At 41.2% G+C, this 18725-nt stretch overlaps 1 protein-coding gene across 2 annotated transcripts in view; it reads left to right on the plus strand.

Moving 5' to 3' along the window:
- The window catches only part of GLDC (glycine decarboxylase), a 69581-nt gene extending 53058 nt beyond the window's left edge, over window positions 1-16523 (plus strand). Inside the window, exons 17-24 of one of the 2 annotated variants that reach the window (XM_075827292.1) lie at window positions 1438-1587; window positions 8443-8555; window positions 8966-9107; window positions 9254-9365; window positions 12719-12814; window positions 14423-14595; window positions 15057-15137; window positions 16095-16523. In XM_075827292.1, coding sequence (XP_075683407.1) covers window positions 1438-1587; window positions 8443-8555; window positions 8966-9107; window positions 9254-9365; window positions 12719-12814; window positions 14423-14595; window positions 15057-15137; window positions 16095-16238 — 1011 coding nt within the window. In that variant the 3' untranslated portion in view covers window positions 16239-16523. The remainder of the gene's footprint in view (window positions 1-1437; window positions 1588-8442; window positions 8556-8965; window positions 9108-9253; window positions 9366-12718; window positions 12815-14422; window positions 14596-15056; window positions 15138-16094) is intronic. The other variant, XM_075827301.1, reaches the window with a different exon arrangement.
- Window positions 16524-18725: the final 2202 nt, after the last annotated feature.

The following is an 18725-nucleotide window of genomic DNA, read 5'->3' on the forward strand; positions in this document are numbered from 1 at the left end:
TATGTATTTGTGTGTCTGTATATACAGTATATATGTATGTCTACATATTTGTGTGTGTGTCTATCTCTAGTTCATTTTTGGTTTGTGGAGGGCAGAAATAAAGTCCTGCACTGTGCACAGGCCAGTGTGGCACTTCTAAACGGTGTCCTTACTTATACCCCTTTTGGTCCACACACTCCCAGCAAAATTCCCCAAACTGCAAATTTGCAAAGTGTTGTCCAGGTATAATACGGGCACCCTCTTCTTCCAGCAGATGTGTTTTGGGTCCCCCCCCCCCCCTTTCCTGGCTCCCTAATTTTAGAGCCTTTGTAAAAATGCCTCTTGATACAGGAGAAATGTTCCCCCTCGGGCCTGCACAAATGCATATTTTTTATTTCCTGACTTATTGGAGCCTTAACTAATTGTATTTTTTCATAGACGTAGTGGTATGAGGGCTGTTTTTTGCAGGATGAGCTGTAGCTATTATTTGTACCATTTTGGGGTACATGCGACTTTTTGATCACTTTTTATCCTATTTTTTTTTTGGGAGGCAAGATGACCAAAAAAACAGCAATTTTGGCATAGTTTTTAGTTTTTTTTTGTTTTTTTTTTATATACAGCGTTCACCATGCGTTATAAATGACATGTTGACTTTATTCTGCGGGTCAGTACGATTCTAGCGATACCTAATTTATAGCACATTTTTAGGTTTTACAACTTTTTGCACAATATTACTTTTTGTAAAAATGTGAGAGCCATACCTTTTTTTTAATTTTATTTATTATTTTTTTTTCCCATCGACTCCGCTGCATGAGGGCTTGTTCTTTGCGAGACAAGCTATAATTTTTTTTTTATAGGTACCATTTTTGGATACATACGACTTCTTGATCACTATATATTCCAATTTTTGTAGGGCAAAGTGACCAAAAAACAGAAATTCTGGCATTGGTTTTTACGTGTTATTTTTATTTTATTTTTTATTTTTTTGGCGTTCATCGCGTGGAATAAATAACATAATATTTTTACAGTCCAAGGCCGTTGCGGACGTGGCTATGCCAAATATGTGTGGCAAAGGCAACCGGAGGCCAAAAATGTAATTGCTGGGGTGCCGATGAGCTGCAAACCCCTTAAATGCAGTGATCGCTTTTTACCGCTGCATTTAAGGGGTTAATGGCGGGGATCGGAGCAAACTTCAGTGCTCGCCATTATCCCATGGTGTCAGCTGTAACATGCAGCTGACACCCGGGGATGGTGGCACCGACTCTGCTTCTGAGCCGATGTCCATCATTTGTTGTATGGATACATATATAGTTGTTCTTTTTAAGCTTGGAAAAACCCTTTTTAATTGTAAAAAATAAATTTTCTAACTTATGTGGATTATAATTAGTCACCTCTTGTATCTTTTACAATCTTGCATAACAAAATATCTTCCCTTGTATATATTTTTTTATTATATAGGTGGACAAACATAAGGATAATTTGGCTGCCATAATGATCACCTATCCTTCAACCAATGGGGTTTTTGAGGAGGATATAAGTGATGTATGTGACCTGATACACAAACATGGTGGTCAAGTGTATTTGGATGGAGCAAATATGAATGCCCAGGTGAGGATGCTTCTATCAAATTTCAGCAGCCACTATCTCAGGAGTGGTGTGCCATGAGTAGACTGTGTCGATCTTCATCGTTTACAACCCTATCTTGCCCAATCTGCAGACGTTATTATTGATTTAACAGGTTCCCGACCGCTGGCCGTAAATATACGGCCAGCGGCCAGGGTCTCTAAAGTCCGGCGTATAGTATATATACGGCCGCACTTCAGAGACTGTGCACGCGCGATCGCGTGCACACAGCTCTATGCCCTGGCTGTTGCTAACAGCCATGGGCACTGGGCAGAATGTCAGGGGTCAATCTTTTGGCCCCTGAACATGTGATCGCTGTGACAACCAATCACAGCGATCACATGCATTTCTGCATAGAAAACAGTGTGCACGCGATCGCGTGCACACAGCCCTGTGCCCTCGCTGTTACCAACAGCTCTGGGCACTGGGCAGAGTATCAGGGACCAATCTGATGGTCCCTGATCATGTGGTCGCTGTGAAAACCTATCACAGCGACCACATTTGTTTTATTTTGACTTTTCTGGCAGTAAATCTCCTGCCTCTTTTCTTCTCCTCAAACATTGTTTCAGTTTGAGGAGAAGAAGAGACTCGGGAGAATTGCTGCCAGAAGAATACAGTGAAAAAAAATACAGTTACACTAAAACATTCTCTGTATAGATAGATTTCTATCTATCTATACAATCTATCTATCCATCTATCTTTTTTTCTATCTATCTACCTTTCTTTCTTTTATTCTATTAGAATAGGCAGGTAGGGAGTATATAATTATATATATATCCACATATATATAATATATATAGCAATAGCGGTTTATTTTTTTGTTAGCGGTAGTGTAGATATATATAGCAGTTAGTTTGTGTGTTTTATAAAAAAAAAAAAAAAAAAAAAAAATTTGTTTAGTTAGTGTTAGTGTTACGTTATGGCGAGGAAGTTGTTTAGCGCCGAGGAGGCATACGCCATGCTGTGGTCTGAGTCGGAGACCGCATCAGAGATGGCGTCCGAGATGGAACCTGTTTTAGGTAGTGACGATGACAGCGTCACTTCAGGTTCATCTTCAGGGGACGTTGTCCCTGATGCAGTCGAAACTGCAGAACATGAAAGTGCAGGGCCAAGTAGCGCTGTAGCACGGGACAGCCTGGTCCCTCCAGTCCAGGCTCTTGTATGGGCACCTGCCCCATCTTTTGGGCCTAGAATCCACGGATTTACGGCCACTCCTGGCATAACCGTGGACAATACAAATTTTGTCCAAATGGATTACTTCCATTTATTTATAACGGACGACATCCTAAATCAGATTGTCCACGAAACAAATTTATATGCCACGCAATATATAAGGCAGAAACCTTCATCCACCCATGCCAGAGATTGGACGCCCACCAATTTGCAGGAATTAAAAAATTTTTTGGGGCTCACCCTAAATATGGGTATTGTCAAAAAGCCCTCCATTAGGTCTTACTGGTCAACAAGACCCGCCCAAGCCACCCCAGTATATTCTGCAGTAATGCCCAGGTCTCGTTATGAGACAATAATGAGGTTCCTCCACTTCAATGACAACGCACAGGCCCCCCCAAGTACCGATGCAAACCGGGATCGGTTGTTCAAAATAAGACCGCTAATAAATTACCTGAATAATTTATTTCTGCAACTCTACACCCCTGAGCAGAATGTAAGTGTGGACGAATCCCTCCTCAACTTCCATGGCAGACTTAGCTTTCGCCAATATCTACCTTCAAAAAGGGCAAGATATGGCGTTAAGCTCTACAAATTGTGTGAAAGCGGGTCAGGATATACCACCGCCTTCAGGATTTATGAAGGGCGGGACCGCACAATAAATGTTCCTGGATGCCCCCCTGATCTTTCCACCAGCAGTAAGATCGTGTGGGAGATAATGCAGCCTCTGCTTCACAAGGGGTACCACCTGTACTGTGATAATTTTTATTCCAGTGTGCCCCTGTTTAGGCATTTGCATGCTGCAAGGACTGGGGCATGTGGTACCATGCGCAAAAACAGAATTGGTTTTCCACAGCAATTAGTGGGGAAGCGCATGGTAAAGGGGGACTCCTGTGCTTATGCATCTGAGGAATTGCTGGCGGTCAAGTTCAGGGATCGCAAAGATGTGTATGTGCTAAGCACGATTCATACCGCAGGAACAGTGGCAGTGAGGGAAAGAGGGGCAACATCGGACAAGCACAAACCAGTGAGCGTGTCCGAATATAACAAGTACATGGGGGGGGTGGATTTAAGCGACCAGGTTTTACAGCCCTATTTAGTAAAACGCAAAACTAAAACCTGGTACAAAAAGGTGGCCATTTATTTGTTACAGGTGGCCATCCACAACTCATTTGTGCTCTATAAAAAAAACAGAGGCAGAGACACATACCTGGATTTCCAGGAGAAAATTATTGAAGGCCTCATTTTTGATGTTCAGGACACCCGAGAATGCCCCCAGTCTGAGGATGTCACGCGACTGACTGAAAGACACTTCGTCAGTCGGATTCCCCCAACAGCAACCAGAAGCAACCCCCAGAAAAAGTGCCGCGTCTGCAGAAAAGACGGGCACCGCAAAGATTCCCGATATTTCTGTCCCTCATGTCCCTCGCAACCAGGCCTGTGCATTGAGCCATGTTTTAAAAAATACCACACTGTTCTGAATTATTAGATTTTAGTTAATTTGTTGAAAATATATTTGCCCTACATTACGTTTTTATTTTTCCCCTGATTTTACTCCAAGGGTGAGGGAGGGAATGGGTGGGGGGTGGATGTCATGTTTGATGTTTTCTAAAGTTCATCTGCTGGAGAGCTCCATTTGCATTAACCTGAAATTTCTTATTTTAGAAAACCCCAAAAAATAAATTCCCATTATACCACTAGATGAATATTTTGGGATCTCTGCTTCAAGAGCAGATATTTTGGAAGTGTTATAGAAACTCTGTTGAGTTTTGTAAAACCAGCTTTGAAAAAAAGCGATTTGTGAAATAATCTTCTATCGTCCGCCCTCCTACATCTCTATGTGATAAATAAGGCCACATATTTGGTATCCCCATGCACGGGAGAAGTGGCAGAATGTGAACGGAGATTAATTTTGACCGTGGTCTATACCGTGTGTGAAAAATGCTGGTATAAACTGACGCATTTGCTAAAAAATTGCTAATTTTATTTTGATCCATCTTATTCAAGAAACTTTCAGAAGAAAACGGGACTGTCTAAAAATATGATAAACCCCTTGAAGGAAACCTTGTGGGGTCTACTTGTGTGAATGAAGTCATTTATGGGGTGTTTCTAATGTTTCAGCAGCATTAGGCCCCCCAGAAAACAGTATGCTGCTATAAAATCAAGTGCAGAATTCCTGGACCGAAAAGGCCAAAAAGCCTCCTTTTATGCCAAGCCCTGGCACATGCCCGTGAATAAAGCACACATATTTGGTATCCCCATGCACGGGAGAAGTGGAAGAATGTGAAATGCGATGAATTTTGTCCGTGGTCCATTTTGTGTGTGAAAAAGCTAGCATAAACTGGCGCAATTGTTAAAAAAAAAAGGTAATTTTATTTTGTTCCATCTTATTCAAGAAACTTTCAGAAGAAAACTGGACTGTCTAAAAATATGATAAACCCCTTGAAGGAAACCTTGTGGGGTCTACTTGTGTGAATTAAGTCATTTATGGGGTGATTCTAATGTTTCAGCAGCATTAGGCCCCCCAGAAAACAGTACACTGCTATAAAATCAAATGCAAAATTCCTGGACCAAAAAGCCTCCTTTTATGCCAAGCCCTGGCACATGCCCGCACAGCGAATAAGGCACACATATTTGGTATCCCCATGCACGGGAGAAGTGGAAGAACGTGAAAGGAGATGAATTTTGGCCGTGGTCTATACCGTGTGTGAAAAATACTAGCCTAAACTGACGCATTTGCTAAAAAAGTGCTGATTTTATTTTGTTCCATCTTATTCAAGAAACTTTCAGAAGAAAACTGGACTTGCTAAAAATATGATAAACCCCTTGAAGGAAACCTTGTGGGGTCTACTTGTGCGAATGAAGTCATTTATGGGGTGATTCTAATGTTTCAGCAGCATTAGGCCCCCCAGAAAACAGTATGCGGCTCTAAAATCAAATGCAAAATTCCTAGACCGAAAAGGCCAAAAAGCCTCCTTTTATGCCAAGCCCTGGCACATGCCCCCCCATTGAATAAGGCACACATATTTGGTATCCCCATGCACGGGAGAAGTGGAAGAACGTGAAAGGAGATGAATTTTGGCCGTGGTCTATACCGTGTGTGAAAAATACTAGCCTAAACTGACGCATTTGCTAAAAAAGTGCTGATTTTATTTTGTTCCATCTTATTCAAGAAACTTTCAGAAGAAAACTGGACTTGCTAAAAATATGATAAACCCCTTGAAGGAAACCTTGTGGGGTCTACTTGTGCGAATGAAGTCATTTATGGGGTGATTCTAATGTTTCAGCAGCATTAGGCCCCCCAGAAAACAGTATGCGGCTCTAAAATCAAATGCAAAATTCCTGGACCGAAAAGGCCAAAAAGCCTCCTTTTATGCCAAGCCCTGGCACATGCCCGCACAGTGAATAAGGCACACATATTTGGTATCCCCATGCACGGGAGAAGTGGAAGAACGTGAAAGGAGATGAATTTTGTCCGTGGTCTATACCGTGTGTGAAAAATACTAGCCTAAACTGACGCATTTGCTAAAAAAGTGCTGATTTTATTTTGTTCCATCTTATTCAAGAAACTTTCAGAAGATAACTGGACTTGCTAAAAATATGATAAACCCCTTGAAGGAAACCTTGTGGGGTCTACTTGTGTGAATGAAGTCATTTATGGGGTGTTTCTAATGTTTCAGCAGCATTAGGCCCCCCAGAAAACAGTATGCGGCTCTAAAATCAAATGCAAAATTCCTGGACCGAAAATGCCAAAAAGCCTCCTTTTATGCCAAGCCCTGGCACATGCCCGCACAGCGAATAAGGCACACATATTTGGTATCCCCATGCACGGGAGAAGTGGAAGAACGTGAAAGGAGATGAATTTTGGCCGTGGTCTATACCGTGTGTGAAAAATACTAGCCTAAACTGACGCATTTGCTAAAAAAGTGCTGATTTTATTTTGTTCCATCTTATTCAAGAAACTTTCAGAAGAAAACTGGACTTGCTAAAAATATGATAAACCCCTTGAAGGAAACCTTGTGGGGTCTACTTGTGCGAATGAAGTCATTTATGGGGTGATTCTAATGTTTCAGCAGCATTACACCCCCCAGAAAACAGTATGCGGCTCTAAAATCAAATGCAAAATTCCTGGACCGAAAAGGCCAAAAAGCCTCCTTTTATGCCAAGCCCTGGCACATGCCCGCACAGTGAATAAGGCTCACATATTTGGTATCCCCATGCACGGGAGAAGTGGAAGAATGTGAAAGGAGATTAATTTTGGCCGTGGTTCATACCGTGTGTGAAAAATGCTAGCATAAACCGACGCAATTGTTAAATTCTTGCATTTTTTTCCAATTTTGCCCACTTTAGTGAAAAAAAATAAATGATATATACTGACAAATGCCACTAAAACAAAGCCCTATCTGTCCTTTAAAAAGTGTAAAATTCAAAGATGAACTTTATTCACCTGCTGAGTTATAGTCATGTAAAGAAGCGCATAGCAAAATTGTGAAATTTGCTCTGGTCATTTAGCTGTAAAACAGCCTAGTCCTTAACCGGTTAAAGGGGTTTTACCATGTCCCATACGGGTCTCCCCTCTGGGACCCGCACCTATCTCTAGAACGGGGTCCCCTAAACCCCGTTATAGGTTTTGTGCTCACGCGGACTCCCGGCCACTTCCTGATGACCTGGTTGGGAGTTACGGAAACCGCGTAACACACTGAGCTGTTTCCGTAACTCCCATAGTAGTAAATGGCAGTTACGGAAGAAACATAGCATGCGAGCTAAGCTGTTTCCGTAAACTACTAATCAGTTGTGTGGGAGTTTCAGTTAACAGCGTTGTTCAGCGAGTTACGCTGTTTGTGCAAGTGGCTGGGAGGCAGCATGAGTGCAAAAAGCTAGAACTGGGTTTAGGTGGCCCCTTTCTAGAGAGGTGTGGGTCCCAGAGGTGTGGATAGGTCATAAATGTCTCTGATGGGGAAAACCCCTTTAATGCGAGCTAAGCAATGTTAAGAGTAAGGTTAGACAAGGAGAAATGTTAGGTTATCCTCTAACCCAGCATAATGCCTGTAAGGCATACCTGCTACCTGTGATACTAGGAGATCAACTTGGAAAATACATTTATCAAATAGTGGATTGTTAGTGATCTGTTGAAGTGAGACATACTCTTAAGAGTATAGAAAAAAATAGAAACTGTTAGGGTATGTTCACACGAGGTCATTACGTCCGTAATTTACGGACGTATTTCGGCCGCAAGTACCGGACCGAACACACTGCAGGGAGCCGGGCTCCTAGCATCATAGTTATGTACGACGCTAGGAGTCCCTGCCTCGCTGCCGGACTACTGTCCCGTACTGTAATCATGTTTTCAGTACGGGACAGTTGTCCGGCAGGGACTCCTAGCGTCGTACATAACTATGATGCTAGGAGCCCGGCTCCCTGCACTGTGTTCGGTCCGGTACTTGCGGCCGAAATACGTCCGTCAATTACGGATGTAATGACCTCGTGTGAACATACCCTTAAACATTTAAGGGTTAATATAATATTTTATCACACACCCCCTCCCCTCCCCTACAGGAAAGACTAGGAAAACACAGTAATAATGCTTAGCCACAGATGGGCTCTGCATGTGTACAGAAGAGTGAAACTCTTATAATTTAAAATGTAATTTTTTTTTGCTTTTACACTTAGGTTGGGCTCTGCCGTCCTGGAGACTATGGTTCTGATGTCTCACACTTAAATCTTCATAAGACATTCTGCATACCCCATGGTGGAGGAGGCCCTGGAATGGGACCTATAGGAGTGTGAGTAGTCTCTAAAATGTATTTTTACTTCATATCCGCTGTACAAACTTTTTATTGTGGTGAGATGTTTAAAATAAGTACGGTATCTGTGCTGTTGAGTAAAATGCATGTCTTGAGGCATGAAAATGGATCCATACTATAACCTCCATTTATACGAAAAGATATATATATATATTTTTTTTCTAAAATGCCAAAACCAGGAGTGCATGCAAAAAAAGATCCAAAATGCTGATCAAAGCTGCACTGTGAAAGTAGCCTAAACCCATGTTTAAGATTCCTGCAACTTGCACTGTAGCAGATAACCATAAAATCGACAATGTTATTGTTCATAGTTGTTTTTTTTTTATGTACATGGATTTGAATGTGATAATGAACAAGGCACACATTTGAGCAATTTTGTCCTTTTTCAGAAAGAAACATCTTTCCCCATATCTACCAAGCCACCCAGTAATACCCTTGCAGCAGGACAATGATGCTCGGCCATTGGGCACTATAAGCGCAGCCCCATGGGGTTCAAGTGCAATTTTGCCCATTTCATGGGCCTATATCAAGGTTAGTGTACTTTAGCAATTGGAGTAACTTAAGTTATTTTCTTTGTTTTATACCTTAGTAAATAGTGACATTCCTATGCAAAATATCAAATTAAAGTATGAAAGACATTAATAGAGATATTCTACAAAGATTTCTATTTCTTACAGATGATGGGGGCAAAAGGACTTAAGCATGCAACAGAGATTGCCATATTGAATGCCAATTACATGTCAAAAAGGCTGGAAAAACACTACAAAATCTTATTCCGAGGGTCTAGAGGCAAGTCTAAAGTCTCTATTTGTTTCTCCATATATAATTAGAGAAAAGGAGCAGACCTCAATACTTAGATTAAACAGAAGGAATCTGTTTAAAAAATGATTTAACAATTTGTGTGAAATACTCGTATTTCCTTGTAGGCTACTCCAACTTATCCCTTGGTGATTTGTGTTATGCAAACTTGATGTCTCTTAGCGACTAATATAGTGTGCTAATATAGATGGTTTGTGATACATCCATTGGTACTTTACATTTGTTCCTACTCTTTCAGTATAAATAACTATTTCATCTGTATATCGGTCCCTAATTAATACAATCCTCCTCCTGTACCAATCTATGTTAGGATGAATTTAGGGCATGTTAGGTAGGATCAAGTGTGGGATCGCCCTGGTCAGGGTGGCCATTCCGCTGTGTTAGGCAGCAGTTATTAGGGTGTTCCCATATCTATACTCGTACACGGCTCTACCCAGCCCCCCTGGTGTCGGTGGGTATTGGGGTAATAATGGGGGGTTAGTGTTAGTCTCTTCACCGGCTAACACGGTCAATCAGCCAGCGGCGATTACTAAGGTGGTAGCTATAAAGTTTAAAAAAAAATAGACCTATAAAATGTTTTTAATTTATTGACCTAACCCCCCCCCTACACACACACACACACACACACACACACACACACACACACACACACACTTACTTTAAAAGAAACCAAAAAAAAACGGTCCTCTAATCCAACGTAGTCCAACATCCGAACCTGTAAAAAAAGCACAAACCTAAAAAAAAAAACATTGGTAACACGTGTGGTAGGCTTAGATACAGGGCCCATGTGAGATACTGTCTGTTGAACCACGTATCTAAACCTACCACATGTTGGGCTTAGACACAGGGCCCCAGCAGACAGTAATGTTTAACTTGCCCTCTCTTTCGGCTCTGGACGCGGGGGAGGTCCTGACGCCATCCAGCGTCGCGCCGCACAGCGTCGTGACACTGGAAGATGTCCGGACCTCCGCTGCGTTCAGGAACAAGGAGGGTAAGTATATGGTTTATTACTTATGCAAAACAAAAAAAACTCAAAGCGAAGCCTGTGAGTAGTGCCGACCTGTTATCTTTGGAGTGGGTATGTCTCCGAGGGGATGTTTGTATAACCGGTCATGGTGTTGCTCAGCTGAAGAATAACGGTCTGGCTTTCCATCAATACAAAGAAAAAATTTTTTTTTTTTATACAGGATGGGGAGTTGCTGCTTTTTCTTAATTTCTACTCCTGAAATAGAAGAGGGGTGAGGGAGGATGATCCCAGTGGGCAACAGCCTGTTTCGTGTAACACTTACTCTGGACCAAACCCATATTGTTATTACTATAGTAACTGGGGCCTGTGTATTTTATTACATAGGCCCAAGTTACTGCAGTAACTTTTTTTTATAGACGTGGGCCTCCCTGGCTTCGGGGCCCAGTCGCAATTGTGACCGCTGCAACCCTGTTAAATGTCGTTCTTTCTGACTCACTAAATAGTTAATATTGACCATGTTTCCTTCAATATTCTTGATCAGTATTCAATATGAGGTATACTAAACTTCTACAAAAAATGGTTAGTTTATTTAGATCTAGTAATAAAAATTATACTATAGCAGAGATACATAAACAGATCCATATTGTAATATAGCTTCGATTGTAATACAGAATAAAGATATCTTCTTACATAGTCATTGTATGGGACACTTGTCGTCTCCATCTTGCTTAGCCTGGGTGTGTGTCTTCATCGTTGGCATTGGTGTATGTCCTTGGGTGTCTACCTAGATGGCCACCACCCTCATGTCTGTCTGTCTCATAAATACCCCAGAATATAGGCGTATCTTAATGTTTTTGACATTTGTGCCTACATTTGGAAGACTTACAACTGTCATTACTCATGCATTCCCGGTACTGAAATAGCTGACCTAGTTTGGCTTAACTGTCGTCGTCCACATAATGTTTCTTCAATACTATCGAATGACCTTTTTTATTATAACACAATATAAAGTATTTACCCCCCCCCCCCCCATCCTAGCTACGCCACTGTTTCTACCCTATCTAAGGCACAAAGAGTTCAGTTATATAATGGGTGAGTCCAAACCATGATTAACTGCAGTTATATAGCTCCCCTGACTCGAATTGCCTGTCTATACCATCTGAGTGCTGTGTGCAGAAAGTCCAGTATGTTTCTGAGCTTCTGCTCACGGTCTACTTCTTGTTTGGATTGACTTGGAGAAACCAAAAGCAGGAGGCAGAGAAGACAAACTGCTGCATAATATACACAGACTCTGCCCTTAGATAGGACTTTGATCTATCACTTTCTCTGCTCTGTGACATAGGACTTCTGTTCTCACACTGCAATGTGGTGAGACTTCACCCCCTCTGCTTCTGCAAAGCCAGATGCATCGTGGCAAATGTAGGCTGCATTAATGGAACCATATCCGAGGGGAAGAAGGAACCAAGATGGCAGTTAACTCAAATGCATAGTGGCAAACCGTCCCAGCAAACTACTGTCCAGGAAACTGCTATACTCCATTGTATCTGCGTCTTCAGAATGCAGATACAATTGAGTACTATGGCAGAGCATAAAACTATCCGTTCCCTGCTCTGGCCAGGGATTCCGCTCCAGGAAGAGTGAATGGCAGAGCGCTGCCAAGGAGCCCGCTCCTAGAGGGAGCCCCTGACGTCCCTGTCCATATACGGACAGTGGCTGAAGTCAGGGGATCCTCCTGGACCAGAATCCCCAGAGTTTTATCATCGCTCTGGCCAGGTATTCCACTCAAGGAGAATCCCCTGATGTTACTACCCATATACGGACAGTGACGTGAAGGGCTGCTTCTGGAGTGGAATCCCCCGCCAAAAATGTTAAATGATGGCAACTATGTAAATGGCACATTAAAAAAAATAAAAAAATAATGTAGAGGCTCCTGTGTATACCAGTTTTCGTTTATCGGACTGTACTGCACTGTATAGGCAAAAAAGAAATAAATCCTGGAGCGCTTTAAGAAATACGTGCCGCATTACACACATCTCTGGTCTTGCATGCACCAGAATGGGAAATCTACGCCAGCTACTAGCCCCAAACATTGCATTTTTTTTATTTTTTTTTATCTGCGTTTTTTCCGGATTGCGCACACCGATGAGCAACGGACCCATGGTTTTGCGGACCACAAAACCAATACGGTCGTGTGCATGAGGCTTAAAGCTTTTGCGTATAGCGTCTAATTTATTGCTGTTTCAGTTAGACATGGTTAGTATAAGCATTTAACTTTTTTATTTGGGTGTTTGTTTTTTTTAAGGCAGCGTTCTCAAGATTGCGTTTTGACTTAATTGGCTTCAAAATTTTATTTCAGGGTTTGTGGCTCACGAATTTATCCTTGATGTAAGACCATTCAAGAAATCTGCTAATATAGAAGCTGTAGATTTTGCAAAAAGGCTGCAAGACTATGGTATTTATACCCAGTTAACTGTACTTCCCTGTTTTTGTTTTTCTTTTTAATCTTCAGACCCCACATTTACCCTCCAAACCATTTTAAGACCATAGTCTCATTTCCTACTCCACTCCAAACAAGCAATATAAGTAGTGATTTAAAAAAAATTGTGATCATGTGCATATGGGTGAGTAGAAACTGTGGAGGATGTGTGATATTTATATTTATTTTTTATTTTTTCTAAATGTAATATTTTGTACTATCCCTAAAGTACCTACTCCATTTTTATTTATTTTTTTATAGTCTATTCTCTTCCACAGCTACATTCACAGGCGAGGTTCCCACGAGTCAGATACGCTACATAAAAACCATGCAGCACATTCCGTCCGAAAAGACCACACCTCCATTGTAGTGCTTTTTTTTCGGATAGCAGCGTAGGAATTAAAAAATAAAAAAAATAAAAACGAACAAACCCATGCTTGCCTAGGCCATCGTCCTGGTGACGCGTCCCTTTTTTTGTCTGGTCGGGTCTCCCCGGATGACACTGCAGCCTGTGATTGGCTGCAGTGGTCACATGCGATGAAACGTCATCCCAGGAGACCGGACTGGAGGAAGAAGCAGGGAGTTCTGGGTAGTTAATAGAAAAAAAAATGAGAATTTATTATTGAGTTGCAGAAAGCCAAGTGTTGCGACTTTTGCAGCGGAATCACTGCTATTCCTCCGCAAAAGTCGCAACAGAAAAGCAACGAAAACGTAGCATAAATTTACATGCTGCAGCTTTAAAATCTGCACCGCAGGTAAATTTATTAACTTTTTCGCTACGTCTCTTTACCGCAGCGTGGGCATGAGATTTTCAAAATTGTATCCACTTTGCTGTAAATGCTGCGGAGTTTCCACACTGAATTCCTTGCGGAGATTCTGCAATGTTTACGCTACGTGGGAACACGGCCATAGTGTTGTGAGCTGCTGAGCTCATTATGTATTCTCCTTGTTAGGCAGTGTTGCAGAGCTTACCGGAGTGATTAGCAGACACAGAATGGTCGTCTGAGGTAGAAGAAATGTGATGAGATGCCAGAGAAACCTATTGTGTTGCTACTTTTTTTTCAAAGTCCCCCAGAAGAAAACTGAGCAACTCCTTCAGTGTCCCTTTGCAATAGTTTCGATAAATCCTTTCCATTTGGCCTCATTTATCAACAGAAAATCTGGCCTGGTTACCGTAGCAACCAGTTGGCGCTCCTCATGCACCTAAACTGCTCTAAAAAAAATGGAAGGCTACGTTGGTTGCTATGGGCAATAAGACCATTTTTACTGTTCGGTGTGTTTGATAAATGAGGCCTGGTTGGGTTCCTACATTGAACCTACTTCTCTTGTTGTTTTCATAGTTTTCATCAATGAGAAAGGAATAGTAAGTGAAGGAGCAAGAAGAGAACGTAACAAATCTAAATGAATAGTAGCCATTACCTGCCATTGATATGCATACACGTAGTGTTTATATAATCTATTTCTGCAAACCCTTTTTTTTTTTTTTTTTTTTTTGGGTTTGTTTTCAAATTCTCTACTTTAACAAAAAAAAACACTCCATTCCTACAGTTTTTGTAACTCTTAGGTCTTCTGTTATTATCCTAGGTTTCCATGCTCCAACCATGTCATGGCCTGTGGCTGGCACGCTTATGATTGAGCCCACCGAATCTGAAGACAAGGCTGAGCTGGATCGCTTCTGTGATGCCATGATCAATCTAAGACAGGAAATTGCAGATATTGAAGAAGGTAGAATGGACTCCAGAGTTAATCCTTTAAAGGTAAAATATACTAGATAGTACTGTGACAATGTGACTGAAATGTTAAGCAGCCTGTGGAACTGCTGGCGTATACGTAAACTCTACAGGGCTCCTCTCGACTAGCCTGTCCAAACACAAATGTACTTCCGATCCAGACATCTCTGCCATTGTGTAACTACAATACTGCATAGGCTCAAGAGCTAACCCCAGATGAGTCCTTTTATGCTTTTCTGTATGCCATTTTTAGTTTGTTTGCCCATACAAAAAAAACAATCCTAGTTCACGTTTCATTACAATGCAGGTTTGATACTCACTTGTGACTAATTCCTTGTAACTATTGTGGAGTTTTCATTCCGAATATGAAAAAATAAGTGTATATGTGTGTATATATATAATATATATATATATATATATATATATATAATATAAAATTTGATACCCTTTTTTTTAATTTTTTTTTGTCCCTTTTTTTTTTTTATTAGATGTCTCCCCACACGCTAACATGCATTGCGTCTTCTAATTGGGACCGCCCATACTCACGGGAGGTGGCTGCATTCCCATTGGTAGGATTTTGTTAAATTGAAAGCCTTACTCTTGTCGTTTCTACTTACTTTTGAGTTGTGGTGCGTTCTAGTGTACAAATGCACAACACATTTGGAGAACAGGACTATCTGAGGCAGAAGAAACATGAAACCAGACAAGTTTCAAACAGGTCTGGTGAATTGGGGGAACTGCCAGTCCTACATGCTGTTTAGAATATTTGAATATTAAGGGATTATTCTGGGTGAAAAATATGAAGTTTTAGTTTTGCATAGTATATTAAACAAACCTATATTGCAGGGCCTGAGTGTATAAATTTGGAGTAGCTGTATTTCTATTCTGTATACTGCAGGGCTTGTAAGGGTTATTTCTTCTGCTGCTGTATTCATAAATGAAGATGCCCAACAACATAGCATGATGGGTCTTGGGGTGGGAGCATATACATACTGGGCAGAACTGACATTTTTAGCACGAACTATCAAATATTTCCGTTTAAACGTTTTAGAAATTAATGACCTTTTTACATACTCATTCTTTAATAGTTTTGTTTCTTCCATTTTGAAAATCTAACCATTACAGACCCTAAATTTACCCTTCAGTATTCCCATGCTCCTAATTGACAAATCTGAATATTTGGGCAGAGATTGGGGGGGGGGGGGGCGCAACATGTGTGGAGACCAAATGGGTGTTCTAACATATCATAGTATGACCAGGTGTAAAGGAGTCTGCAAAACGCACATATAGGTGTATCATCAAGCAAACTTGAGTGATAGGATTGAAGTAGACCATGAAATCCACCTGATGTGTGGTTTGCATGTTTACAAAGCATTGCTACTCTTGCCAGGCAGGTCTTTGTTTTATGCACTTCATTTAAATTTATTTTGCATACTGTATGTGGAGTACATGTATAACCTGGTAATTTTTATGGCTTCTTTTACACTTCATATATATATTATAATAATTTCTTTTTTTTCTTTCAGCCTTACGTCAAACCGGAGAGTAAATTCTGGCCCACAATTGCTCGGATCGATGATATCTATGGTGATCAACATTTGATGTGCACGTGTCCTCCTATGGAGGCGTATGAATCGCCTTTCAGCGAACAGAAAAGAGCCTCGTCGTAGTGTTAGACTCTCCCATTTTTTGTGACTGCCGATACAAGACTGCAATACAGCACTGCTAACTGCAACCATTACCTTCACATTGTAAATATTTAAATACTGATGTTCTGCATATCGTTCAATGACTATTCTCTCAGCAACCCTGTGGAAGTCACTGATGCTTAAATGTTCAATTAAGTGCATAAATGAAACATGGCGAAATGGAGCAGCATTCTGTTATGTTTGTAAATTATGTACACTTCAAATTTGGAGCACAAGCCGTTATTCAATAAATGTTTAGCAATCCTTTCATGCACTACCACTAGAAATTGAATAACGGGCATTTATTTTATCAAGATTTTCACTATAAACTTGTCAGGATGGCAACATGTTTGCCTTCCCAATCCATTAGACCTCATTCACACGAGCATATCAGGTTCACGCGCGTGAAAAACGCGTGTGAATCTGGTCCGTGTGTGTTGCCACTCGCAAAGCACACTGATGCATAACGCATGTGTTATTTGCACACTCTCAAAGCACATATTTTTTATTTTTTTTCAATCGAATTGATGCGCAAGTCACGTACCGCACACGGGGTGCATCTGTGTGCCGTGCGTGATTTTCACACACCCATAGACGTCAATGGGCGCGTAGGTGTGTGGAAACACACCAATATAGGACATGCAGTGAGTTTCACGCAACAGACACATGCTGCATGACTATTCCTGCATGTATGAATGGCCCCATTGAAATCAATGGGTGCATGTGACTTCCATCCGCAGCACACGGACGTTATTCACGTTCGTGTGAATGGGCCCTTAGGAACACAAACGTCTAGCCCATTAAAATTCAATGTACTACATGCACTCCGTCTACTTGCCATCCTGCATATACAGACACGTTCCTCAGTGATCAGGGAAGATGTACCACAGGCGGATACTTTTTATGTTTAGAGATTTGGAACGGTCTTAACTGTTCAAAATTGTAAGTATTAATTCTTTTTGTACAGAATTCATTTCTGAGACCGTTTTACAAATGTAAGTAAAAAAAAAAAAAAACAATGTTTGAACTCTACACATTCATTCAGCTTAAAAATACCTTCCAAAGCCCATTGTACTTAAGTTACATTTTTTTGTTTTGGTATGGGTTGTTTTAATAAAGAATTTAATCTTCCATATTACTTTCCCTATCTCTGCTTCTTGGACCCCTGTGAACGGGACATGAAGGGTGTGGAATGTTAAGGTTAATTGTAGTCGAAACTTAGGGTTTTAATAAATATATATATTAAAAATGGTATAGCCCACAGATTAGTCCATAGGATAACTGAATGGACTAAAAATTGTGTCAGTCATGTGACCCACATCATGTGACACTTTGCATTCAGGTAACACTTTGCATTCAGGTAAGGGTATGTGCACACACACTAATTACGTCCGTAATTGACGCACGTATTTCGGCCGCAAGTACCGGACCGAACACAGTGCAGGGAGCCGGGCTCCTAGCATCATACTTATGTACGATGCGAGGAGTCCCTGCCTCGCTGCAGGACAACTGTCCCGTACTGAAAACATGATTACAGTACGGGATAGTTGTCCTGCAGCGAGGCAGGGACTCCTAGCGTCGTACAGAAGTATGATGCTAGGAGCCCAGCTCCCTGCACTGAGTTCGGTCCGGGACTTGCGGCCGAAATACGTCCGTCAATTACGGACGTAATTAGTGTGTGTGCACATACCCTAACACTATTCACCTGTGGCATACCTGGACAATCGGGTATTGAGGAGCAGAAATTAAGTATTACTACCTTCAGCAGCATCTCATAATGTCTGTCGTCTGTATGGGAGCAGCTCTTACTTATTCCGGTCTCCGTGTGTGTGTTTTTAATAACTGTTATTAACATGACAACATCCTCTAGATTTATAGAATGGCTATATCTCTAGAGACAAACAATTGATTCACTGTGCCTGTGTTGACTATCCTTATTCCACCATTCTTCCTATCCACTTAGATTAAATATCCATGGCCTATGTTGCCCCAACCAGTGTATGCTATGTAACCCTATTGTGGGGGGGGGGGGGACGACACATGACTAACGCCATGTCTAGTCATATTCAGTTAGCCTGTGGATTCGTTACACAGGACTAATTTGTGGGCGCTACCATTCTACTGTAAGAGGGGCTTCATGCACTATAAATGTATGTCAGCAGAATTTCTAATACATCTGTATTAGAAAACAGATTTCCTATTCTACAAATAAGTAAAAAAATAAAATAAACTGGACAACTCCTTGAAGTCACAGCATTAAAGGATTTGTACAGGATTGAGAAAACATGGCCACTGTCTTCCACACCGGTCCATGTGTTGTCTGGTATTTGTAGCTATGCTTCAATAAAGGGAATGGGGATGAGCTGTAATACCACACATAACCTATATCACACGTAACGACACGTGTCGCACAATTTTATTTTATTTTTTTTAAGAATGCAGCCATGTTTTCTTAATCCTGTTCAAACC

Source organism: Rhinoderma darwinii, chromosome 1, assembly GCF_050947455.1.
Source record: "Rhinoderma darwinii isolate aRhiDar2 chromosome 1, aRhiDar2.hap1, whole genome shotgun sequence".
NCBI classification, from domain to species: domain Eukaryota; kingdom Metazoa; phylum Chordata; class Amphibia; order Anura; family Rhinodermatidae; genus Rhinoderma; species Rhinoderma darwinii.